The 26,286-nt window shown below is 48.8% G+C and overlaps 2 protein-coding genes across 4 annotated transcripts in view; one reads left to right on the top strand and one right to left on the bottom strand.

Moving 5' to 3' along the window:
• The window catches only part of SFXN1 (sideroflexin 1), a 34,135-nt gene extending 28,546 nt beyond the window's left edge, over positions 1 to 5,589 (bottom strand). For all 3 annotated transcript variants that reach the window (XM_001511473.5, XM_003430504.5, XM_029051503.2), the window contains exon 1: positions 5,523 to 5,589. The gene's annotated coding sequence lies outside the window, so the exon portion shown is untranslated. The remainder of the gene's footprint in view (positions 1 to 5,522) is intronic.
• A 14,341-nt stretch (positions 5,590 to 19,930) lies between these two features.
• On the top strand, positions 19,931 to 23,321 carry DRD1 (dopamine receptor D1). The gene has a single exon (XM_029049728.2). The coding sequence runs from the start codon at positions 20,122 to 20,124 to the stop codon at positions 21,496 to 21,498; it is 1,377 nt and encodes a 458-aa protein (XP_028905561.1). The 5' UTR covers positions 19,931 to 20,121; the 3' UTR covers positions 21,499 to 23,321.
• Positions 23,322 to 26,286: the final 2,965 nt, after the last annotated feature.

The following is a 26,286-nucleotide window of genomic DNA, read 5'->3' as shown; positions in this document are numbered from 1 at the left end:
AAGGTGGATATTAAGACAACAGCATTCTGACAAAACCTTTTTAGTAATGCACAGGGTCACCTCATGGGATAATCGATCAGAAGAGCTGCCCTATGTTTTCATGTAAAAAGTCTAGGTCCCTCTTTCAATGACTCAACCCAAGCGAAACCTTCTCATGTACAACTGAAATCAGCAGGGTCATCTTTGAATACAAAAGTCAACACCACACACACACACATTCTCCTGTATAAAGGTCAAAGATGCTGGCACACAAGCTTTTTTTTTTTTTTTTAAAAAAAGCTAGCTGGCAAAAAGAAACTAAATTAGGAAGAATAACACAAAGGGATAAAAAGAAAAATTACACTCCAGAGAAAGGTCACTTTTAGCTTTAACCACACAAAAGAAAGTAAAATAAAAGAATATCTTTATCATGAAATAACTGCTAAAGACTTTAAACCGTGTTCTCAAGTCTTCCTATAAAGGCTTTTGGCCGGTAAAGAGCTGAGTTGGGTGAAAACGAAAAGGCCTATCGTACTTAAGGAAGTAATAAGGCAGGTATGCAATGATGAATCACCGTTTAATTGGACATGATTTTTCAAGTGGATTTAAATGTGTTTTGCTCTTATTGTAGTTAGTTAAATATTACCAACCCGTGAAAGTGGCAAAAAAACACAATCACTAGCAAGTTGCTAAAAGCTATTTGAAGAATGTGCCATAATTCATGATATTACTTTAGTCGCTCTTCGAAGTAACCAATGCACTACTGCTGTTTTCGTTGCCTAAAAGGGAAAGTGGGTAACCATCCCTTACACCCGCCATAAACTCTGGATAGCCAGCTGGCGCAATATCAGCTCGGGCCACTTTCCCCACAATTTCACCAGGATCAAGCCGGGGCTCACATCCTTCCGGCTCCGTAAATCCACAACTAGCAGTCGAGACCCAGCTCCTGCCACCCCCATCCAGGCCGGCCAGAGAAGCCGAGCCCCAGGACAGAGTCAGAGCACCCGGGTTTTAATCCCAACTCCTCCGCTTGCCTACTGCGGGACCTACAGCAAATCGCTTAGCTTCTCTGGGCCTCAGTTTCCACAGCTGTAAAAGCGTGGCTCACTGGAAAGAGCCCGGGCTTGGGAGTCAGAGGTCATGGGTTCGAATCTCCACTCTGCCACTTGTCAGCTGTGTGACTGTGGGCAAGTCACTTCACTTCTCTGGGCCTCAGTTCCCTCATCTGTAAAATGGGGATTAACTGTGAGCCTCACGTGGGACAACTTGATTACCCTGTATCTACCTCAGCGCTTAGAACAGTGCTCTGCACATAGTAAGCGCTTAACAAATACCAGCATTATTATACCCACTGGGCTGGGAACATGTCTACTAGCTCTGTTATACTGTATTCTCCCAAACACTTGGTATGGTGCTCTGTACACAGTAAGTGCTCAGTAAATACAAATGACTGATTGTGCTCCTTCCCGCTTAACCTGTGACTCCAACCATACAATACATTATATATAATATAAAAAAAAGACAGTAAGACACCAAGGTAACTGTTATATTACAAGTCTGCTATAATAATAGTAATTGTGGCATTTGTTAAGTGTTTACTATGTGCCGGGCAATCAGGTTGGACAGTTTTAATCCCCATCTTACAGACGAAGTAACGGAGGCACAGAGAAGTTAAGTGACTTTCCCGAGGTCACAGAGCAGACAAGTGATGGACCCAGGATTCGAACCAGGTTCTTCTGCCTTCCAGGCCTGTGCTCCGTCCACAAGACCACGATGCTTCTCAGGTGCTTGGTATAGTGTTCTGCACATACTAAGCACCCAATATAATTGATTTATCTCCCTCCCTCTCAGCCCTTGAACCCCAAGTGAGATTGGGTCTCACCTACTTATAATTACATGATATGCAGTACAAAGATCAAAAAGCGCATTGTGGGCAGGGAATGTCACTGTTTATTACTGTAGTATACTTTCCCAAGTGCTTAGTGCAGTGCTCTGCACACAGCAGACACTCAATAAATATGATTGAACGAATGAATAATATTAGTTTTGGCGGTGGCCACAAACATCACAGGGGTCAGCGTAGAATAAGTCTTCCTCCCGCCCCGCCCTGGGGCCAGCACGATGTGGTTTACAATATCGCCAAGATCCGCCCTTTCCTCTCCACCCAAACGGCTACCTTACTGCCACGGGCTCTCGTTACGTCCCGGCTAGACTACCGTGTCGGCCTTCTCTCCGATCTCCCTTCCTCCTCTCTCGCCCCGCTCCGGTCTATTCTTCACTCCGCTGCCCGGCTCATCTTCCTGCAGAGACGATCTGGGCATGTCACTCCTCTTCTTAAACACCTCCAGTGGTGGCCTGTCGACCTCCGCTCCAAACAAAAACTCATCACTCTAGGCTTCGAGGCTCTCCGTCACCTCGCCCCTTCCTACCTCTCGTCCCTTCTCTCTTTCTACCGCCCACCCTGCACGCTCCGCTCCTCCGCCGCCCACCTCCTCGCCGTCCCCCGGTCTCGCCCGTCCCGCCGTCGACCCCCGGGCCGCGTCCTCCCGCGGTCCCGGAACGCCCTCCCTCCTCGCCTCCGCCAAACCGATTCTCTTCCCCTCTTCGAAACCCTATTTAAAACTCACCTCCTCCGAGAGGCCTTCCCAGACTGAGCTCCTCTTCTCCCTCTACTCCCTCTGCCCCCCCCCTTACCTCTCCGTAGCTAAACCCTCTTTTTCCCCTTTTCCCTCTGCTCCTCCACCTCTCCCGTCCCATCCCCACAGCACCGTACTCGTCCGCTCGACTGTATATATTTCCATTACCCTATTTATTTTGTTAATGAATTGTACATCGCCTCGATCCTATTTAGTCGCCATCGGTTTTTACGAGACGTTCTTCCCCTCGACTCTATTCATCGCCATCGTTCTCGTCTGTCCGTCTCCCCCGATTAGACCGTAAGCCCGTCAGACGGCAGGGACCGTCTCTATCTGTTGCCGACTTGTTCATCCCAAGCGCTTAGTACAGTGCTCTGCACGTAGTAAGCGCTCAATAAATACTATTGAATGAATGAATGAATGGTGGGACGCAGGATGGCCTAGTGGATAGAGCACGGGCCTGGGAATCAGAAGGACCTGGGTTCTAATCACTTGTCTGCTGTGTGGACTTGCACAAGTCACTTCACTTCTCTGGGCCTCAGTTCCCTCATCCCTAAAATGGGGATTGCGACTGTGAGCCTCATGTGGGACAGGAATTGATTAGTCTGTATCTCTCCCCTCCCCCTGTGCCCGCTGACAACCCAGCGCCTAGAACAGTTGCAAGTCACTTCACGTCTCTGGGTCTCAGTTCCCTCATCTGTAAAATGGGGATTATGACTGAGTCCCATGGGGGACAGGGACTGATTAGTCTGTATCCCCCAAAGCAGCACTTTGAACAGTACAAGTCACTTGTTCATTCCAAGCGCTTAGTACAGTGCTCTGCACATAGTAAGCGCTCAGTAAATACTATTGAATGAATGAACTTCTCTAGGCCTCAGTTCCCTCATCTGTAAAATGGGGATTAAGAGTGTGAGCCCCAGAAGGGACAGGGATTGATTAGTCTGTATCCACCCGTAGCGCTTAGAACAGTGCAAATCACTTCACTTCCCTGGGCCTCAGTTCCCTCATCTGTAAAATGGGGATTATGACTGTGAGCCCCATAGGGGACAGGGACTGATTAGTCTGTATCCCCCAAAGCAGCACTTAGAACAGTGCAAGTCACTTCACTTCTCTGGGCCTCAGTTCCCTCATCTGTAAAATGGGGATTAAGTGTGAGCCCTTTGGGGGACAAGGAGTAAATAGTCTGCAATCTCCCAACACAGCATTTAGAATAGTGCAAGTTGCTTCACTTCTCTGGGCCTCAGTTCCTTCATCCCTAAAATGAGGCTTCTACATTCATTCGTATTTATTGAGCACTTACTGAAAGTACGAAACAGATAGAGACAATCCCTACCCAAAAACAGACTCACAGTCTAGAAAGGGAAGACGATTATGACTGTGAGCCCCATGGGGGGCATGGACTGATTAGTCTGTATCAACCCCAGTGCTTAGAACAGTGCGTGGGCTCAGTGGAAAAAGCACAGGCTTGGGAGTCAGAGGTCATGGGTTCTAATCCCGGCTCCACTTTTTGTCAGCTGTGAGACTTTGGGCAGTCACTTCACTTCTCGGGGCCTCACTTCCCTCATCTGTAAAATGGGGATTAAGGCTGTGAGCCCCACGTGGGGCCATTCATTCATTCAATAGTATTTATCGAGTGCTTACTATGTGCAGAGCACTGTACTAAGCGCTTGGAATGTACAATTCGGCAACAGAGACCCTCCCTGCCCAATGACGGGCTCACAGTCTGAGCCGGGGAGACAGACAGCAAAACAGAACAAAAACAAGACATCATCAAGATAAATAAAATCATGGAGATATACACCTCATTAACAAAATAAATAGGGTAATTAATATATACAAATGAGCACAGTGCAGAGGGGAGGGAAAGGGGGAAGAGCAGAGAGTGGAAGAAGGAGGAGCAGAGGGAAAGGGGGGCTCAGTCTGGGAAGGCCTCCTGGAGGAGGTGAGCTCTCAGCAGGGCTTTGAAGAGGGGAAGAGAGTTAGTTTGGTGGAGGTGAGGAGGGAGGACATTCCAGGACAGCGGTAGGACGTGGGCCAGGGGTTGACGGGGGTAACAGAACCACCTGATCACCTTGTATAATAATAATAATGATGGTATTTGTTAAGCGCTTACTATGTGCCAGCACTGTTCTAAGCGTTGGGGAGGGATAGAGGATAATCAGGTTGTCCCACGAGGGACTCACACTCTTAATCCCCATTTTACAGATGAGGGAACTGAGGCCCAGAGAAGTAAAGTGACTTACTCAAAGTCACACAGCAGACAAGGGGCAGCGCGGGGATTAGAACCCACGACCTCCGACTCCCGAGCCCGTGCTCTTTCATTCATTCAATGGTACTGATTGCGAGCTTACTATGTGCAGAGCACTGTGCTAAGCGCTTGGAATGTACAATTAGGCAACAGAGAGAGACAGTCCCTGCCCAACAAGCTTGGCTCAGTGGAAAGAGCCCGGGCTTGGGAGTCAGAGGTCCTGGGTTCGAATCCCGGCTCTGCCACTTGGCAGCTGGGTGACTGTGAGCAAGTCACTTCCCTGTGCCTCAGTTCCCTCTTCTGTAAAATGGGAATGAAGACGGTGAGCCTCATGTGGGACAACCTGATGACCCTGTAACTACCCCAGCGCTTAGAACAGTGCTCTGCACGTAGTAAGCGCTTAACAAATACCAACATTATTAAAAGACTCCATGGGGACACACTGTATCCCCCCCACCAGGGCTCAGAACAGTGCTTGGCACAGAGTAAGCGCTTAACCCATACCATCATCATTATTATTGAGATACTATGATGATGGGGGGAAGGGGAGAGGATGCAGGGGGTCGAAAGGATGGGGGTCCAGCTCCAGGAGGGGGGAAAAGGGGGATGCCATGTGACAGCCACGGGCATGCGGGGCGAGCAACCCGCACCGCACTCACCTCTGCCCTGCCAGTCCTGCCAGCCCCCTCTGCCCGCACTGCGCCTGCGCCACCGACCCAAAGAAAAAAAAAAAACTCTCCCGCGGCCGCGCAGGCGCACTCCCCCGCCAGCACCGCCGCCCCAGAAAAAAGCAAAAAGGGACTCTCCCGCGGCCGCGCAGGCGCACTCCCCTCTCCAGCGCCCCCGCCCAGAAAAAAAAAAAGGGCTCTCCCGCGGCCGCGCAAGCGCACTACCCCTCCAGCGCCCCCGCCCCAGGGGAAAAAAAAAAGAGAGGCTCCCGCGGCTGCGCAGGCGCACTGCCCCACCAGCGCCACCGCCCAGAAAAAAAAGGCTCTCCCGCGGCTGCGCAGGCGCACTACCCCGCCAGCGCCCCCGCCCCAGGGGAAAAAAAAATGAGAGGCTCCCGCGGCTGCGCAGGAGCACTGCCCCTCCAGCGCCGCCGCCCAGGAAAAAAAAAAGGCTCTACCGCGGCTGCGCAGGCGCACTACCCCGCAGGCACCTCCGCTCCAAAGGAAAAAAAAAAAGAGGCTCCCGCGGTTGCGCAGGCGCACTGCTCCACCAGAGCCACCGCCCCAGGAAAAAAAGGCTCTCCCGCGGCCGCGCAGGCGCACTCCCCCACCTGCGCTGCCGCTCAGGGGAAAAAAAAAAAGGGACGCTCCCGCGGCCGCGCAGGCGCACTCTTGCGTTCCGTGCTCTGCATAGAGAGCTCAGTAAATAATCATCATAATAGTGGTATTTGTTCATTCAATAATTTGTTAAGCGCTTACTATATGCCAAGCACTGTTCTAAGCACTGGGGTAGGTACAAGATAATCCGGTTGTCCCACATGGGGCTCACAGTCTTAATCTCCATTTTTCATTCATTAATGTTAATGTTGGTATTTGTTAAGCGCTTACTATGTGCCAAGCACTGTTCTAAGCGCTGGGGTAGACACAGGGGAATCAGGATGTCCCACGTAGGGCTCACAATCTTCATCCCCATTTTACAGATGAGGGAACTGAGGCCCAGAGAAGTGAAGTGACTTGCCCACAGTCACACAGCCGACAAGTGGCAGAGCTGGGATTCGAACTCATGAGCCCTGACTCCAAAGCCCGTGCTCTTTCCACTGAGCCACGCTGCTTCTCCATAGTATTTATTGAGCGCTTACTATGTGCAGAGCACTGTACTAAGCGCTTGGAATGGATAAATCGGTGACAGATAGAGACAGTCCCTGCCCTTTGACAGGTTTACAGTCTAATCGGGGGGGACGGACAGACAAGAACAATGGCAATAAATAGAGTCAAGGGGAAGAATATCTCATTAAAACAATGGCAAATAAATAGAATCAGGGTGATGAACATCTCATTAAACAAAATAAATAGGGTGATGAAGATATATACAGTTGAGTGGACGAGTACAGTGCTGAGGGGAAGGGAGAGGGGGAGGAGCAGAGGGAAAGGGGGGAGAAGAGGGTTTAGCTGTGGAGAGGTGAAGGGGCAGGGGGTAGAGGGAGCAGAGGGAAAAGATTTTATAGATTTTATTTTGAGGGAAAATTTTATAGATGAGGTGATGGAGGCACAGAGAAGTTAAGTGGTCACATAGCAGACAAGGGCGGAGGTGGGATTAGAACCCACATCCTCTGACTCCCCAGCCTGTGCACTTTCCACCAGGCCAAGCTGCTTCTCTGTAAATATAAAAGGGGGATGAAGGCTGTGAGTCCCACGTGGGACAACCTCATTACCTTGTATCAACCCTAGGGCCTAGAACAGTGCTTGGCACATAGTAAGCACTTAATGAATACCATAATTAATAATAATAATAATGTTGGCATTTGTTAAGCGCTTACTATGTGCAGACTTTGGGCAAGTCACTTAACTTCTCTGTGCCTCAGTGACCTCATCTGTAAAATGGGGCTGAAGACTGTGTGCCCCATGGGGAACAATCTGATCACCGTGGCTCAGTGGAAAGAGCCCGGGCTAGGGAGTCAGAAGTCATGGGTTCGAATTCCACTCTGCCCCTTGTCGCTGTGTGACTGTGGGCAAATCACTTCACTTCTCTGGGCCTCAGTTCCCTCATCTGTAAAATGGGGATGAAGACTGTGAACCTCACGTGGGACAACCTAATGACCTCGTATCTACCCAGCGCTTAGAACAGTGCTCTGCACATAGTAAACGCTTAACAGATACCAACATTATTATCACCTTGTATCCTCCTCAGCGCTTAGAACAGTGCTTTGCATATACTAAGCGCTTAACAAATGCTATCATTATTATTATTAAAGGAGTTTCTTGTTTATAGAAAATCACCAGGCAGAAATAGAAGGTGGCTTTCTGGTTGTATGATTTGCTTAAGGTTAAGGAAGCCTCAGAACCTACAGAATTGGTAAACTTTTTGTGGTGTAGTGCCATCTGCCAGTTCTTTTTCAGAACTACAGGAAATCTAGAGGAGTTCAGCGGGGAATAAAGAAATAAAAAAGGATATTTCAAGCCACGAAGACGCCGCTCGCCCCTTCTTTCCTTGGCTCAGAATGACCGGATGCTTTATAGAAGGGTACCTTCCTCCCCCATCAAATAGAATTCTGAAGCCAAGTCTGCTTCTTAAACCAGCTAATTTAAATGACCCCCTTTAATCCTAGCCATGGGCAGCAAAAAACAATCAGTGGTATTTATGGGGCGCTTATTGTGAACGGAGCTCTGGACTAAGTGGGAAAGAACAGTACAGCAAAATTCCGGTCCAGTTATCAGAAGGGAGGCTGCCTGGGCCTGCCTATTATTTGGAAAGAAATTTTCCAGTAGTAAACCAATTTTTGACTGATTATATTCAGGACAACTGAAATCTGGGGAAACCTAATTGTGTGAAGGACTATTGGTTTGCAGCCCTCCCCAGGGGCAAAACCTGGCTCCCAGGGCTGGCACTGTAATGACGATCTGGGGTCTATCTTCTTCTGCCTCCACCGCTCTCCCATCAAGAAGATTCATCCTTAACTCCAGCAACAAAGGAACTTGTCTGGGTTCGGCCTTGGCCACTGGCAACAAGGCAAGCGAGATGAACCCGGCTAGACCCATCAGTCAATCATTCATATTTATTGAGAGCTTTCTGTGTGCAGATCACTGCACTAAGCACTTGAAAGATGGTAATATAGCAATATAACAGACACATTCCCTACCCACAGTGAACTTATAGTCTAGAGGGGGAGACAGACATTGATAGGAATAAATAAACTATGGATCTATGCATAGGAGAGTGGATACTGAATCCTCATTTTGCACATGAGAGAACTGGGGCACAGAGAAGTGACTTGACCAAGGTCGCACAGCAGTAAGGGGCAGAGCTAGGATTAGAACCCAGTTTCTCTGACTCTCAGACCTATGCTCTTTCCACTAGGCCATGCTGCTTCCCAAATGCCATGGGAAGCAAATGCATATGCAATGTGTAAGTGCAATGTTATCTGGAGAACGATAGCCAATTTTCGCAAAGATTAAGTTCTGCTGCCTGGCAGAAAACAGAGAGGAAGGTTATGCAACAAGATATTGGGGCAGCAGTGTATTCTATGTGGACTCATCTGGAGAAGCAGAATTGGTGACAGGAAGAATGCAGAGAAACAGGCGTGTGTCCAGGGGAGTGCGTTCCTAACCTAATCACAGTGCTTCGCTCTCACCTCCTCTGCCTCTGACCTTTTGTTCATATCCTTCTCCAGCCTGGAACTCTCTCCCACTTCAAATCAGCTGGACCTCAATTCTCCCCATTTTCCAAGTTCTTCTGAAATCTATCTCCTCTATGAAACATTCCTTGATTAATTTATCTTCTTCCCAGGTAATAGTATCCTAACTACCTTTCAGCATTCCTGTACCACCAGCTAACTATGCCCCATTTTTTTTATGGTATTTGTCAAGCGCTTACTATGTACCAGGCACTATACTAAGCACTGGGGTAGATACAAGCTAATCAGTTGGAGACAGTTCCTGTCCCACATGGGCTCACAGTCTTAATCTCCATTTTACAGATTATTTTAACTAGGCACAGAGAAGTGACTTGCCCACTTGTCCCATAGCAGACCACCTCATCACCACGATTGGAAAAAAAGTGTCTTACTGATGGCGGTATGGCTTTTAATCTACACTAAACAGAAGTCCCACCAAGGAAGAGGCCCAGGACGTTGGTTGTTCCATCACTGAAGAGGCAGAAGCCATGTTGAATGACTTTCTGAGCCATCCTATATCAGCACACGCTTTTCTTCGAATGGAGAAAAGGCTGAAAAAGATGCCCCGAAAATTCCCTACCTTACCAACTCAAAAGAACCACTACAGAATTGGGTCTGAAGATGTTTAATTTGTGGGGTGATGGCAAATAAAAAATAAAGGAAGCTTCTGGAACAACCGTGATAACATCTGTCCCCTAAGAAGGATGACATTTGTTGATTGAGAACTGGAGGGATACGGAGTTGGCAATTTTGGCACAGGTTTTGGCACAGGGGCAAAAATCGACTACTTAAAAGAATATGGCCCGCAGAGACAAGGCCTGAGAACAACTTCTAGAGGAGTAGCTTTTTTTTTCTTATAAGTATTTATTAAGTGCTTACTCTGTGCCAGGCATTATTAATAATAATGATAATAATAATGTTGGTATTTGTTAAGCGCTTACTAGGTACCGAGCACTGTTCTAAGCGCTGGGGAAGATACAGGGTAATGAGGTTGTCCCACGTGGGGCTCACACACTTTTAATCCCCATTTTACAGATGAGGGAACTGAGGCACAGAAAAGTTAAGTGACTTGCCCACGGTCACACAGCTGACAAGTGGCAGAGCTGGGAGTCGAACTCATGACCTCTGACTCCGAAGCCCAGGCTCTTTCCTCTGAGCCACGCTGCTTCTCCACTGTTCTAAGCGCTGAGGAAGATACAAGCCAATCAGGTTGGACAGAGTCCATGTCCTATGCGGCGCTCACAGTTTTAATCCCCATTTGACAAACGAGGTCACTGAGACGCAGAGAAGTTAAGTGACTTGCCCAAGATCACACAGCAGACCAGCAGCGGAGCAGGGATTAGAACCCAGATCCTCTGACTCCCAGGCCACGCTCTACCCAGTAGGCCATACTGCTTCTCTACGAACGCCGCTTTTCAAAGCTAAAATCACTCAGGGGTTTGCACATAGCTATGTTTAGTCTCTTGCTGTCCAAATCTGCAGAGAGCCAAAAGTAATCCACTGATAAACCTGTCTCTACAGCACAAGAGTTTAGTTCCCATCATTAGCACAGTGACAGATAGCTTCAAAGAGAAAATAAAATTCTAATTCAATTTAATTCAATCATATTTATAATCATATCCCCCGATTAGACTGTAAGTCCGTCAAACGGCAGGGACTGTCTCTATCTGTTGCCGACTTGTTCATTCCAAGCGCTTAGTACAGTGCTCTGCACATGGTAAGCACTCAATAAATACTATTGAATGAATGAATGAAAATTTACTGAGTGCTTGCTGTGTGCAAAGCACTACACCTAGCACTTGGGAGAGTTCACTATAACAATAAACAGACACACTGCCTGCCCACAGTGAGTTTACAGTCTAGAGGGGGAGGATGTGGATAAGCTCATTATATCGGCTCTGGTGTGTCCTAGTGGAAAGAGCACAGGCTGGGGATTCGGGTGTTCTGGATTCTAATCCTGCCTCCATAACTTCCTGCTGTGTGACCTTTGGTAAGTCACTAAACTTCTCTGAGCTTCAGTTCCGTCATCTGTTAAATAGGGATTAAATACGTGTTCTCCCTCCTCCTTAGACTGTGAGCCCCATATGGGGCAAGCTGATGTTGTATCTACCCCAGCCCTTAGCACAGCGTAAGCTCGTAGTGGGCAGGGAACCTGTCCACCAACTCTATTGCATTGTAAAATAAATGTTGGTATTTGTTAAGTGCTTATTATGTGCAGAGCACTGTTCTAAACGCTGCGGTAGATACAGGGTAATCAGGTTGTCCCACGTGAGGCTCACATGAGGGAACTGGGGCATCGAGAAGCGAAGTGACTTGCCCACAGTCACACAGCTGACCAGTGGCAGAGCCGGGATTCGAACCCATGACCTCTGACTCCCAAGCCCGTGCTCTTTCCCCTGAGCCACGCTGTACTCTCCTAAGAGCTTAGAACAGTGCTCAGCACACAGTAAGCACTCAATAAATTCCATTGGTTGACTGATTGGCAGACAGTAATTGCTTCAAATATAATTATTGCTATCATTATTATTGCTAATAATAATAATAATAATATCCACAGGGCATAGCTGAAGGGAAAGTGGTTCTCTAGGTGTGATGAGTCCGACAAAGATCCACAAGGGGGTGCTCCCAGAGAGCAGAGCTAGGAGGGATGGAATTAAAGCGAATTCCGGAACCGTATTTGAGGTGGGAAGACACTTAATCAAAACTCTGCTGTCATTTTGTTTAAAGTGCGTGTATTTTTATACCGCTGAAGTCGAGCTCAGTATTCCTATAAAAAGAGCCGGGCAGAAAGCCAGGGCAAGGGATCAAAAGAAGAGTCAGGCCTGATGGGAGAGAAATCAAAGAACCAGCTGGCTCAACTGGGTGATTAAGTGGCGAGTGGAGAAAAGCAGCGAGGCCTCTACTGGGCAATAAGGAGCTGGAAGGGGGCAGGTCTGGGAGAGAGCTGAGGCTGGGCCAGCAACGGTTTGGAGAGGATGGGGAGCCAGAGAGGGAATCCCCAAGGAGAAGGGAAGAGAGACGGTGATTAGGTAGAAGTGGAACCCAAGCTCCTCATAGTGCTGTTTATTTCTGCCTTTCCTGGGAAAAATCTCGTTTACGCAGTGGTCTCCAGTGAACTCTCCCCTTTCTAACTCTGCACGCGTGGGCGTCTCCTTGCTACTGCTCCCAAGCTGCTCTGCAACCCACTCCAGCAAGCTGTCTTCACGAATTGATCTCCGCCTGGTGGTCCAAGCTATGGGTTTTCAAAGCGGGATCTCAGATCTGGGAACGATCTGGGTGGACAACAGGAGAAAATAAAGAATGGGGGGGGGGGATCCCTTCTCGCTGACCCATTCCGCTCCCCCCAACCTTCTGCACTGCCCACAGCAAACATAACTCCCTGGATTAACCCCTGAATGCGATGTGTGGTTCTGATCCCTGCATTTTAAGAGAGAAAATGGGACTCAAGAAGGTTCAGAGAAGGACAACCAAAATGGTTGTTGGTATAAGGACAGACTGAAGGGATTGAGACTCTTCGGTCTGAAAAATGCAGGCTGTGAGGAGAACATGACTGAAGTCTACAATAATAACAATTTATGGAATTTGTTAAGTGCTCACTACGTGCCAGGCACTGTACTAAATCGGGGTAGATACAAGGTAATTGGGTTGGACACAGTCCCCGTCCCACCTTGGGCTCGCAGTCTTAATCCCCATTTTACAGTTGAGGTAACTGAGGCACAGAGAATTGAAGTGACTCGCCCAAGGTCACACAGCAGACAAGTGGAGGAGCAGGAATTAGAACCCGCATCCTTCTGGCTCCCAGGCCGATGCTCTATCCACTAGACCAACTCATGAAGATATGGACAGAACGCATATGGAATTGCTCACCAAACCACGATGATGATAATGATAATGATGCTAATTAAGCACTTATTACATAACAATAATAATAATGGTATGTGTTAAGCATTTGTTATGTGCCAAACACGGTTCTATGTGCTGGGGTAGATACAAGGCAATCAGGTTATCCCACGTGGGGCTCACGGTCTTAATTCCCATTTTACAGATGAGGTAACTGAGGCACAGAGAAGTGAAGTGACTTGTCCAAAGTCACACAGCTGACAAGTGGAGGAGCCGAGATGAGAACCCACAACCTCTGACTCCCAAGCCCGTACTCTTTCCACTAAGCCACGCTGCTTCTCCTATGACAAGCACTATCTCAAGCACTGGGATAGATACAAAATAATGGCGTCGGACAGTCCCACGTGGAGCTCACAGTTGAAGTAGGAGGGAATGAGGGGGTACCAGTTGAACTTTTAAGGTTGTGGGCACCAAACAAATAAAAGAAAACTTTTTAAAAAAAAATTCAGTAGGCGATAGGAAAATGGAATTTGTAACCACAGGAAGTTATGAAGGCAGAAAAGATCAGTGGATGCAAGAAGGTTTGAATAATGTATTGAAGAATGGTCCCCAATGATCTATTCTACGGAAAGTCAGAGATGTAGAGGGGAAAGTTAGAGGTGTGAGATGGCTCATCCATATCCATGAGGATGGGTGTCTGGGAGACCAAAATTCCATGCTTCCTCCAACCATCCTACTCCCATTGCTGGGGACAGGATATTGGAATGGATGAACCGTGGACCAAATGAAGACTAGTTACCTGTTCTCTCTCCCCACCAAGACTGTGAGCCCTATGTGGGAGGGGCTGAGTGTCCTATACCTATCCTAGTACTTATTACAGTGCTTGGCATACAGTAAGCTTCTTACAAATACCGCAGTGAAAATTACGATTCTATTGCTCATGATCTCATGTTCTTGTGATCCTGGTCCACAGATGCCTCCCATTATGCTCTCGGCCTGGCACACCTTGAACCCCGCCAGGGTCTAAGTGGTAGCGAACAGCAAGAAAGAATAAAATTCATTTGCCTTAATTTCCTTTTTCTTCTAATAAAGCCACACTCTTGCTCTTTAAATAGAATTTGAGAACCAAGAAAGTTTGGAAAAAGAAAAGAAAACCTTAGGAATGGAGAATCATCTGTCCTGCTTTTCATCAGTGTAATTATATTTTTTCCCACCAATAATGACGGATTGGGATAAGGACGGGTATTTCCTGACTCTTTCAACCCTAAGGACCGCTCCAATTCCTTATTGGCAGTATAATTATTGTAATAACTAGATTATACTAGATTATATAATATAGTATATACTATATATATATAGTTTTGTATATATATATTGTACTATATTATACTAGATGCAAACTTCCCCAGATCCCTTCCACACTCCCCCAACTCTCATAGTCCCACATTCTCTGTCTCCTCTCAAATAAACGTCTCCAACACGTGCTCTCAAAACCTCCCCTCCATACTCTCGACCCTATCCCCCCCATCTCTTAAAAGCTCCTGCTCCCGTCTTCTTTCCATCCTCGCTGCCACCTTCAACTTTCACACTTTGTTACTTCCTTCCCCTCTGCCTTCATACACAACATCCAAGCCTCTCCTCCACAAAGAAAAAGAAACCCTCTCTGGATCCCACTAAACCATCGAATTATTGCCCCACGTCCCCGCCTGCATTCTTGTCTTACCTCCCCAAAGTAATTGAAGAGAGTCGGGCTTTGTAACTTTTCATCAACTTTCCTCTCATCGATTAGGCGGCAGATTTCAAGAAGCGGTTCTTTAGAGAAGATCATACAGAGCTCACAATAAAGGTAGGGTGTACAGATTGAGAAAGGCTACCTAAACTGAGAAGGGAAGAAGGGAAGGAAGGCAAGGAGAACGGAAAGGTGAGAGAGGAATGGAGGGAAGGAAGGAGAAAAAGAGAGAGGGGGAGATTGAGAGAGAGCACAAAAAAGAATTTTACGGGTTTTCTTTTGCCGCTTATTCTCTCCAATAAATCCTACATAGACTAACTCTCCGCCTTCAACCAGCTCAATCAAGGCTCATCAGGGCTTTAACTAGGTATTTCAGCCACTGGACACGTTTCGTTTTATTGTAACCAAAGCAGAGGGGGAGAAAACTTTGTGCCCTATTCTTCTCCCTCTTTTGGACTCTCCCTGTGGTACCCACTTGCCCCACCTTACTCGGGCCATTTGTCTCAAACACTGGTCTCCAAAAGCTTTTCCCATTTTCATCTTTTTAATAACCAGTGCTATACATTCCCCGTATGCTCAGTAAATACTATTGTTTCAGTAAATCAATCAACACAGTGGTATTTCTTGGGCGTTTACTATGTGCAGAGCATTGTTCTAAGCGCTTGGGAGAGTACAATATAAAAGGGCTGGTAGACACGTTCCCTATTTACAATGAGCGTAATGGTTTAAAGGGAGAGAGAGACATGTAATGCAGATCAATATTGTCCGAAGAAAAGCAATTCATATATAGGTGAAACCCAGCAACTAAATAAAATTAAATTAAGTTAATTAAGCAATTCAAGTTAGCTCAACTCTACCTTTTTAAACAGACACGCGCAAGCTTATATTGTACAACTAATAGCGCAAACGCAGATTAAGGAATCTGAACCCTAGAGAAGTTCTAGTTTGTTTTGACATTTCTGTGGTTTTATTTCTTTAAAAAAAATGGGATTCGACTCCTTTGTCATTTACGGTACCCTGTCTTCCCCTTAGGACCTTCGACACAGATACACCGCTAAGCATCTGTCTCGGAAAACACCATACTTCCTCTTTCTTGAAGAGCAAAAAGCAAGGGGGAACTTAAAAAGACAACCTGAGCAGGGGAACAAAGGAGGTTTTGTATTTCGCTTCACACTCACAGCACGTTTAAATTCTGCCACAGTGTACCTGGCCTTCATTTACAGCTCCATTTGTGACAATTGCGGGGAGGATTTTATGGAGAAGAAAATGAGAGCTTTTGTTTCCCCTTGGATGGAGAAAAAAAGTCTGTAATTTATACTGGGGAAGGAAGCAAAACCGTTCTGAAACAGCTGCTGCTTCTCTCTCTCTCCTTCCCTTGCCTCCTTTGAGGCTTTAAAAGTTTCAAAAAGTCCCAGATTTCCCTCCTCCCCAGCCAAAGAGATATTTTCCCACAGACCCAGGAAAGATTTGACTCGAATTCAGTTCCTGAAGGATCAAGGCTGAAATCAAGACCTCGCGTCGGATAGGAACGCAGTGAAGGCAGAACAGTTTGGGGAAATGGCCAAGAAGAGAAGCTGGGAAAGGAACTACAAACGCTCTTTAAACTACTTCAAGGTCTGGGTGAGTATTTGCGATAGAGAATGCATTGGTGGCGCGGGTGGGTCAGTGTCGAGAGTGGGTGAGAGGTGCATCCGTGTGTCGTGAGTGGGTCAGAGAACGTGTATATGTCGAATGGATGGGGGGAGAGTGTCTATGTGCTCTGCACACAGTAAGCGCTCAATAAATATGATTGAATGAATGTGTTTTGAGAGTGTGGCAGGTGGGTGGAGAGGTGTTTCTGCGTGGGCCGAAAGGGTAAAAAAGAAGGGGGTGTTAAGTGGGAGTCGTGTCTGTCGTCTTATTAGGGTTAGGGGCTGCCTGGTCAGAGGTCATGGGTTCGCATTCCAGCTCCTCCACTTGTCAGCTGTGTGCCTCTGGGCAAGTCACTTGACTTCTCTGTGCCTCATTCATTCATTCAATAGTATTTATTGAGCGCTCACTATGTGCAGAGCACTGTGCTAAGCGCTTGGAATGGACAAATCGGCAACAGAGACAGTCCCTGCCCATTGACGGGCTTACATCTAATCGATAATAATGTTGGTATTTGTTAAGTACTTACTATGTGCAGGGCACTGTTCTAAGCGCTGGGGGAGATACAGGGTCATCAGGTTGTCCCACGTGGACCTCACAGTCTTCATCCCCATTTACCATATGAGGGAACTGCGTGGCTCAGTGGAAAGAGCCCGGGCTTGGGAGTCAGAGGTCATGGGTTCGAGTCCCGGATCTGCCGCTTGTCAGCTGTGTGACTGTGGGCAAGTCACTTCACTTCTCTGGGCCTCAGTTACCTCATCTGGAAAATGGGGATGAAGCCTGTGAGCCTCATGTGGGACAACCTGATGACCCTGTATCTCCCCCAGCGCTTAGAACAGTGCTCTGCACACAGTAAGCGCTTAACAAATACCAACATTATTATTATAATGATTAGTTTGGGGAAGAGGGTTGTAAGTGGGTTGGGGAGTGTCTATACCGGGTGAAGGCCTGGACACAGAGTCAATTTCGGATCCTGTGAGTGAGGGAAGGAAGGTGACCCCTGTGTCCGGCAGAATCTTAGCCCACCTACGTGGCAGCACCCGGCTGGCACCCAGGGTCCTATTTTCAGGATGGCAGAAGGGAGGGCATTCATTCAATAGTATTTATTGAGCGCTTACTATGCGCAGAACACTGGACTAAGCGCTTGGAATGGACAATTCGGCAACAGAGAGAGACAATCCCTGCCCAGTGACGGGCTCACAGTCTAATCGGGGGAGACAGCCAAAAACAAGCGTGGCTCAGTGGAAAGAGCCCGGGCTTTGGAGTCAGAGGTCATGGGTTCGAATCCCGGCTCCGCCACTTGTCAGCCGTGTGACCGTGGGCGAGTCACTTCACTTCTCTGGGCCTCGGTGACCTCATCTGGAAAATGGGGATTAAGACTGAGCCCCACGTGGGACAACCTGATTCCCCTGTGTCTACCCCAGCGCTTGGAACAGTGCTCTGCACATCGTAAGCGCTTAACAAATACCAACATTATCGAACAGAATGAAGGGGATGTACGTCTCATTAACAAAATAAATAGGGTAATGAAAATCTATCCAGATGAGCACAGTGCTGAGGGGGGGGGGGGGAAGGGGGTTTAGCCGAGGGTGGGAGCAGAGAGGGAGCAGAGGGAAAAGGGGAAGCCCAGTCTGGGAGGGCCTCTGGGAGGAGGTGAGCTCTCAGTAGGAGGGCATCCTTTAGAGAAGCAGCGTGGCTCAGTGGCAAGAGCCCGGGCTTGGAAGTCGGAGGTCATGGGTTCGAATCCCGCCTCTGCCCCTCGTCAGCTGCGGGAGCGTGGGCGAGTCACTTCACTTCCCTGTGCCTCAGTTCCCTCTTCTGTACAATGGGAATGAAGACGGTGAGCCTCACGTGGGACCACCTGCTGACCCCCAACAGTGCCCTGCACAGAGGAAGCGCTTAACGCATACCCACATTATCACTGCTATGCTTTCCCAGCCTCGAAGGGAGGGAGAAGGGGGGAGTCAGAGGAGTTTGGGGGGGGGGGGAGTGGGAGGGGCGGGGGGGGGAGAGAGGGAGGCGCGGGCGGACGGCAGGGGGCGCCACGGGCTCACCCACCGGTGACCACGTTGCTCCGCGGAGAGTCCGAAGGGAACGAAGCTCCCCCGTGGACGGTGAGCCCGGAGCCCGTCAGGACCGGCCGGGGAGGGGGGAGCCCGGCTCCCTAGCTGACCCCCTCCCCCCCGCACCCACCGATGCCCGTAAGTGCCCTTTGCGCCTGGGAGTGGCCGCCTCTTTCGGCGTGCACGGGTTTGCGCGGGGATCCCGGGGGTAGTCCGGAAAACCCCATCGTCCCAGCTGGACAGATCGTTGCAATCGTTGCAGTCGTGGCGAGTCCGGTGGATGATCCCCGGGGTTTGCACCTGGGGCCGTCTGCGCGGCTCCCGGATCCGCGCGGGAGCGGGGAGGGTCTCTGAGGGCGGGGGATCTTCCTCTGTCCCCTTTTTCGTCCCCCATCCTCCATCCTTCCCCACGCCTCTCGTGATCCCGCCCCGGTCCTCGCTCTCTGGGTCAGGCCAGAGGGGCAAAAGGTTCACCCCCCCAGAGGCTCTGCAAGGTGAGGGTCCGGCCCATCCCCCTTTTCCTCCACCCTAGTGACCCCTCGGACCCCCCTCCCCCCCCCTCTAGCTCCCCCCCGGCCAGGATCGGCCGGTCCCGATTGCGGCCTTGCAGAGATCCGGGGTGGTCCCGGGGGGCATCTGGACACCTCTTTTCCCCTTCCCATACCCCCTTCCCCCTCTCACCGGGCTGCTGAGGAATGGGACGGGGGCGAGGAGGGGTCCAGCTGGGGCTGCGGGGGAGAGGAAGGAGGAGGGAGGGGGGTCGGCCTGGGAGGAGGAAGGTCCCCGAGGGCTGGGAGTGGCCACCCCCCCCCCCCCTTGGCTTCCTCCTCTCCTCTTTTCCGGCCCTGATCCCCACGCGGGAGTTACCCCTGTGAGGTCTACTCCGGGGGTAGTTGCACTCTGGAGTCCAGAAATGCAAGGTAAAGGACCCAGGCCTCCCCCGCCCGGCTCTGGGCACCGTGGGACGGGCCGAAAATCCAGTAGAGACCCAGAACCTGAGGTCTTCCGGCTCCTCGAGGGTGAAAATTGAAACACGGATCGCCCCTTCCGTCTTCCCTTCACCGCCCGCGGGCAAGGGTGCTTTGCCCCTTCCCCATATTCCTACCCCCACGTTGGCCCCTGCCCCCTCCAAAACCTGCCCAGCCCCACCGTCTCTGCTTGACCGCCGCACGCGGCCTAGGCCCCGTCCCGCTGCCCGAGAGACCGAAGCCCCTCGCGGGCAAGCCGACCCGAAGGAGCCGAGCAGTCATCCGATGGTCACCGGTGACCCGGGGTCGACTGGCCGGGGAAGGGGCCCCCGAGGGCCTCCCGGAGCCTCCGAGGCTCACCTGGGGCTGGGACGCACGGGTAGGGGCCGGGCATTGGCACGCCGAACCCCGTTGGGGGGCGGGGGGTGCCTGTGCCAGAGCGGGAGGCTGGAATTCAGCGCGTGATGCTAAAATGGGAAAAGGCTGTTCCGGGCTTGACTTGTGATTGTGCATTCCAGATCGAGATCCCTGCCTCCGGGGACGACTGACTCCAGCGTCGGAAACGGCATCCGGAGGCTCCGGGGGGGAGCGGACCCGCGGGTCTGCCCGGAGCGGACCGGCCGGAGAGGGGGCCGATGGGTCGGTCGTCTGTGGCCGGAAAGGAGTGGCCGTCCCCCTGAAAGCCATGCCATGGCCCTTCCCTTCGGAGACGTGACGACTCCGAACGGCACCGCTATGGACCGAGGAGGGCCGGAGTCAGACGGGGACTCCACTTTCCGCATCGTCGCCGCCTGCTTTCTCTCGCTGCTCATCATGACCACCCTCCTGGGAAACACGCTGGTGTGTGCGGCCGTGGTACGGTTCCGCCACCTGCGGTCCAAGGTGACCAATTTCTTCGTCATCTCCTTGGCCGTGTCCGACCTCTTGGTGGCGGTCCTGGTCATGCCCTGGAAGGCCGTGGCCGAGGTGGCCGGCTTCTGGCCCTTCGGCTCTTTCTGCAGCATCTGGGTGGCCTTTGACATCATGTGCTCCACGGCGTCCATCTTAAACCTCTGTGTCATCAGCGTGGACAGGTACTGGGCCATCTCCAGCCCGTTCAGGTACGAGCGGAAGATGACCCCCAAGGCCGCCTTCGTCTTGATCGGCGTCGCTTGGACCTTGTCCTTGTTGATCTCCTTCATCCCCGTCCAGCTGAACTGGCACAAGGCGAAGGCCACGGCCGCTCCGGGTGGCAACGGCAGTTCCCCGGTCAAAGCCGCGGACAACTGCGATGCCAGCCTGAGTAGGACCTACGCCATCTCCTCGTCGTTGATCAGCTTCTACATTCCAGTAGCCATCATGATCGTCACCTACACGAGGATCTACCGGATCGCTCAGAAACAAATCCGGCGCATCTCGGCCCTGGAGAGAGCCGCCGTGCATGCCAAGAACTGCCAGAACACCTCCGGGAACGGGGGCAGCGTGGAGGGCCCGCAGCCCGAGAGCTCCTTCAAGATGTCCTTCAAGAGAGAAACGAAAGTTCTAAAGACCCTGTCCGTGATCATGGGGGTGTTCGTGTGCTGTTGGCTACCCTTCTTCATATTGAACTGCATGGTGCCCTTCTGCGAGTCCGATTTGCCTGACGACGAGAACAAGCCCTTCTGTATCGACGCGATTACTTTCGATGTTTTCGTTTGGTTTGGGTGGGCCAACTCCTCCCTGAACCCCATCATCTATGCCTTCAACGCCGACTTCCGTAAGGCATTTTCGACTCTGTTAGGATGCTACAGGCTTTGCCCCGTGGCGAGCAACGCCATAGAGACCGTCAGCGTCAACAACAATGGGGCAGTGGTGTTTTCCAGCCACCACGAGCCCCGGGGGTCCCTTTCGAAGGAGGGTAACCCCGTTTACCTGATCCCACACACGCTTACCTCTCCAGAAGGCCGTCCGCTGAAAGAAGAGCAGCGCGGGCTATCCGGGTCTCTGGAGAAAATGGTCCCGGCTCTCTCGGCCGCTCTGGATTACGAAGCCGATGTATCTTTGGAAAAGATCAACCCCATCACACAGAATGGGAAGCATAAAACCTGAACCGTAAGATGAACCCCGCAACGTTTACTAGTTGAAAAAGATACGCAAGATTTCATTTTTGGTTGTTGGTTTTTTGTTTTTTGTTTTTCTTTTTAAGAAACTAAGCTGCGGTGAGACTTTCCCGTCACCAAACAGCCCAGAGGTGTTCGCACCTGGTTTTCAACTTGATTTTCAAAGACACCATAGGGTATTTTATACCTGTAGGCATTTCTCTATTGTTCATACTGAATGAAACGGAGAGCCAAGGGAAGGTTTAGTTCAGGAAAAAGCAAGCGAGGGGCCCCAAACAATCTTTGGGTTCTATAATTCTGTATAGAAACCTGTTCTTATATCAGTGACTGAAAATAGGGACGGAACACCCAGAATTAATGACTCTCCTTAGAAATGAACCTTTCCGGGAAGGAAATCAGAGGGTTGAGCCTGCCGGGTATAAATAGGTGCTAACATATTTTAAGTAAAGTTTCCAGTCTGTAAAGGTAGGTAGATACCTTCGTGAGATTATTTCTGAAAAGAACGAAAACAAAAACAAAACCAAACAATTGAGCCTTATAGTGAGAATGGATATTTTTAAGATTCAGGAGCTGCTTTGTTAATACCGGTTTTATTTATTTATTGTTTTAAATGGATATTTTAATATGCTACCACAGATCTATCTTTATCTTATGTAAAAGGGTAAAGTGGGATAATTGAGACCTCACAACGACGTTTTTGACCAGTTGACTCGTCAGCACTTTATAAACCAAAAATAAAACCATTAAAAGACCTCTGAGCTTCTGAATAACAGATCGAGTGAAAACGCTTATAGAAAACTTTTTAAAAATCAGCAAAAGCAGGATGGGAAAACAGGCTTGGTGCGAAGGTCTCCTTGGGAGGAGCATAAGTTCAGGGTGGACAAGAGAGGTAGAAGTCCTTTTTACTCTGAAAGGAAAACATGGAATTTTTACAGCTCGTTTTCAAAATTTCAAAGACTGCGAGCCTCCAGGTTTATAAGCCTTTTAAAATAGGAATGCCATCTTCAGAAGAACAGAATTGGAGAAGAGCTTCTTAGTTAGCAACCATGAGTATATAACATTTTGTATTTATGTAAAATAATTGGCTTTCTCATCTTTTCTTATTCAGGACTTGGGTATCTTTTCTGAACAAAACAAATGACTACGATGGTTAGAAATGCACAGCAAGATGACAAACTTTGGTAACAAACTGTATCATTACAGCCTCACCAGTAGTCAAAAGCTCATACTACTGTATACATCTGCTACTGTTTTACAGTCAGATTTTCACTTCCTGAGTTGGGTACTTTAGTGCTTGACCTTTGAACCTAGAATCAAGTCATTTAAACATGTTAATAGTATGTTGAATAATGAATAGTGCCTCATTACCATCTTGGATTAAGACATTTCCAAAGGTGGCTGGGACTAGAACCCTGTTAGGTTCAAAGGACTCATGGCCACCTAGAAGTCACCAGTATTTCTTTGGAGAACTGCTAGCTCTTTCACTGTACTTTGAACAAAGTTCCTGTCACTTTCCCTCTGTATTGTAAAAAGCATCATTAGGGGCGACGGTTAGGGGTACGGAGATGTGGAACTGGCATTTCGAGAACACTTCATTCTTGAAACGATTACAAGTTCTCTTTGAACGAACCATTTGCAGAGTGGTTGATCGAAAGTGTTGAAGAGAAAAGGAAAACCTGAACAAAATTAGAAATCTAATGAAATAAATACATCCTGCATCAGGTCTGTGTTATTTATGTATTGTGAATGTTTTTCATAATTTTATTGCCTGTATGCTTTCATACATATAATAAAATTATTTTGTGAACAGAAGTGCTCCCGAGCAATCTACGTTGCATATTACAGGGCCGATAGAAAGATACAAGCGTTTGTGATTTTGAACGGAAATGTCCCCTTCCCTCGTGTACCCCGGTCCTAGGTCTGTGCTGGCAGTGAGGGATTTTGTAACAGACTGAGCGCTCGGGGTTAATCGGAAGCCATTTATAGCGCCGTGTTTGTACCGCTGTGTTTCCTTTGCGTTTGAGGCCCCCGATCAAGGTTTCTGATTCGCAAGCTGGAAAGATTTTCTAGGAGCAGGAAATTATGCGTCGGCCGGCTTCGGTCGGTAAGTAAGCGAGAGAGGCAGCTGCCTTGGGGCAAACGGACAGAGGAGGTAGCGGGTAAGCCCGGCAGAGGGGTGGTCCTGCAACTCTGAGAGGATTTGCTATTAGGAACTTTTGAAACCCAGCAATTTTGAAATCTGCTCATTGGAAGATTACCACTCCCAATGGTTGAATTTATCATAGGGAAGCAGCGGGGCCTAATTGATAGAGCAGGGGCTTGGGAGTCAGAAAGTCATGGTTCTAATCCCAGCTCTGCCACTGGTCTGCTTTGGGAGACCTTGGGCAAGTCGCTTAACTTCTCTGGGCCTCAGTTCCCTCATCTCTAAAATGGAGATTAAGACTGTGAGCCCATGAGGGACAGGGACTGTGTCTAACCTGACATAGTGAGCACTTGCAAAATACCGTAATTATTATTATTATTATTGTTTGTTTTTACTCATTCGTGATATAGGTTCGAGCAGATGTGTGCAAATCGTTCTATGTGGCACCCTTGCGGTATACTGTGTAATCGGAAAAATCCTCGCATCGTCACGTGTCGGAGTGACCGCTTTGGGCGGGGAAGGGGAGATACAAAAAATTTCCCCTTCCTTAGGGTGGCCAAATGCCTACGGCCAGTCCTGTTTACCTAAACGAATGCTCCCCTGAGGAGTCGCAATGGTTTGAGATGTGGCTAGGGAACAATCTAGTTTTTCGACCACTGGTACACCCACAGAATTGTTAAAGGAGCGTAAGACACCAATACTGTGCAGCTGGATGTTTGGAGAATGCGTATGTTCTACTGACTCCACAGAGGGCTTCCTGGAACAAACCTCTATCGGCGCTGATCAGTGTCCCAGGTCATTCGGACACCCTCAGAGGACTGTGAGTTGGAGAAGGCTAACAGCTGGAGAAGGGAAAGGGGACGAGCTAAAGGGTTAAAAATTACCTGTTCTGAACATCACAGACCAGATGGTGCCTATTTAAATTCGGTATTTGTCTTCCTGGGCTTTGCTGTAAAATGAACATATCTGAAGTGAACACCAATAATGCGTAGTCTATTATACTTCAAACACCAACCCTGTGGGAATGGACTGACTGGATGTGTAAATATGAAGTCAGAGGGTATGACAGTGGCGTAGTCAAATGATGTCATTGTCCGATTGAGGGGACAAAAAGCCAAGCCATTCTTTTGGGGGCTAAGATCATGACATCAATAAAATTGTTAATTTCTTTGGTAAAGGAACCAAATTTGCGGGATGGGGAGGGGCGGCTAAGATCAAGACCTCCCTAAAATTGTTTATTTCTTCAGTAAAAGAGTGAAAAGTAAATGATAGACTTGGAAAATGTATTTAATAATTGCAGGGTTTCATACAATGTGAAAGAGACTGTAATTTTCTATCCTGACATGTCGGATTTATAAAATACATCTTGCTAAATGTTAATTTCACTGAAAGGATCTGTCAGGTAGCTTAATTTACCACCATAAAAGCAAAATTACAGCATGACTTTTACTTAACCTTTAACTGCACAGTATTCAGCTTTAATAATATTAAGATAGACAACACCGCTCATGCTGTGTGTTTGTTTTCCACACTTTTGTCCCATGCAACCTCAGAACTGAAAATACACACTCTTCACCATACAGGGGGGTTGGACTCACAGGATCTTAATTTCAATCAGTTTTGCTCTTTCTAAGCACATTGTTTCTTTAAATGAAATGCACAGGAGAATTTCATCCATGACAGTCAAGAGGCTTAAATCAAATAGCAAGAAGACTGGGCTGGAAGTCAGGAGACAAAAATCTTATCCTGGCTCTGCTATTGACTTATTGGATATTTATAGGCCAGAGTGACTTCATATGCCTGTACCTCAGTTTCCCTCTGGGCAAAATTCTAAGACTGTAGTTGGGTTTGGTTTCGGCTGACACATCTGGCCTCCTCTAAGATGCTGCACAAATGATTTTACATCCAGTTGCCTACCAGGCTTCAGCCGAGGATTAATGAGACAGTGAAGTGACGTGGCCTAGTGGCAAAAGCACTGGCCTAGGTGTCTGACGGTCTGGGTTCTAATCGTCTCTCTGCCGCTTACCTCCTGTGCAGCCTTAGGCAAGTCACTTAACTTCTCTGTGCCTCAGCTGTAAAATGGGGATACAATACTTAGTCCATGAGTCCCACAAGGGAGAGGAACTGAGTCCGATCTGACTAATTGTATCCTCCTCAGCACTCAGAACAATGCTTGCCATAGAGTAAGCATTAATAAATACCATTAAAAAGCATGACCTCCATGTGGAGGAAAGGCAGGGTCAGATAGAGAAGCAGCGTGGCTCAGTGGAAAGAGCCCGGGCTTGGGAGTCAGAGGTCATGGGTTCGAATCCCAGCTCCGCCACTTGTCAGCTGTGTGACTGTGGGCAAGCCACTTCACTTCTCTGGGCCTCAGTTCTCTCATCTGTAAAATGGGGATTAAGACTGTGACCCTCACGTGGGACAACCTCATTACCCTGTATCTCCCCCGGCGCTTAGAACAGTGCTCTGCACATAGTAAGCGCTTAACAAATACCAACATTATTATTATTATAGATCCAGTGGGGTGGCCCTACATGGGCTGATGCTGAAGGGGAGACTTCACCTGCTCTGTCAGGGAATGGACCTGTGTGTCCTGGAGTGGTAAGCAGCTGTGTGAACATGCCTCTGCTGGGT

This window comes from Ornithorhynchus anatinus, chromosome X1, assembly GCF_004115215.2.
Source record: "Ornithorhynchus anatinus isolate Pmale09 chromosome X1, mOrnAna1.pri.v4, whole genome shotgun sequence".
Classification (NCBI taxonomy): Eukaryota; Metazoa; Chordata; class Mammalia; order Monotremata; family Ornithorhynchidae; genus Ornithorhynchus; species Ornithorhynchus anatinus.
This window is presented reverse-complemented; position numbering and strand designations above follow the sequence as displayed.

Coding starts and splice junctions, on each gene's coding strand:
- DRD1 (XM_029049728.2), top strand. CDS start 20,122: ATGGCCCTTCCCTTCGGAGACGTGACGACTCCGAACGGCACCGCTATG.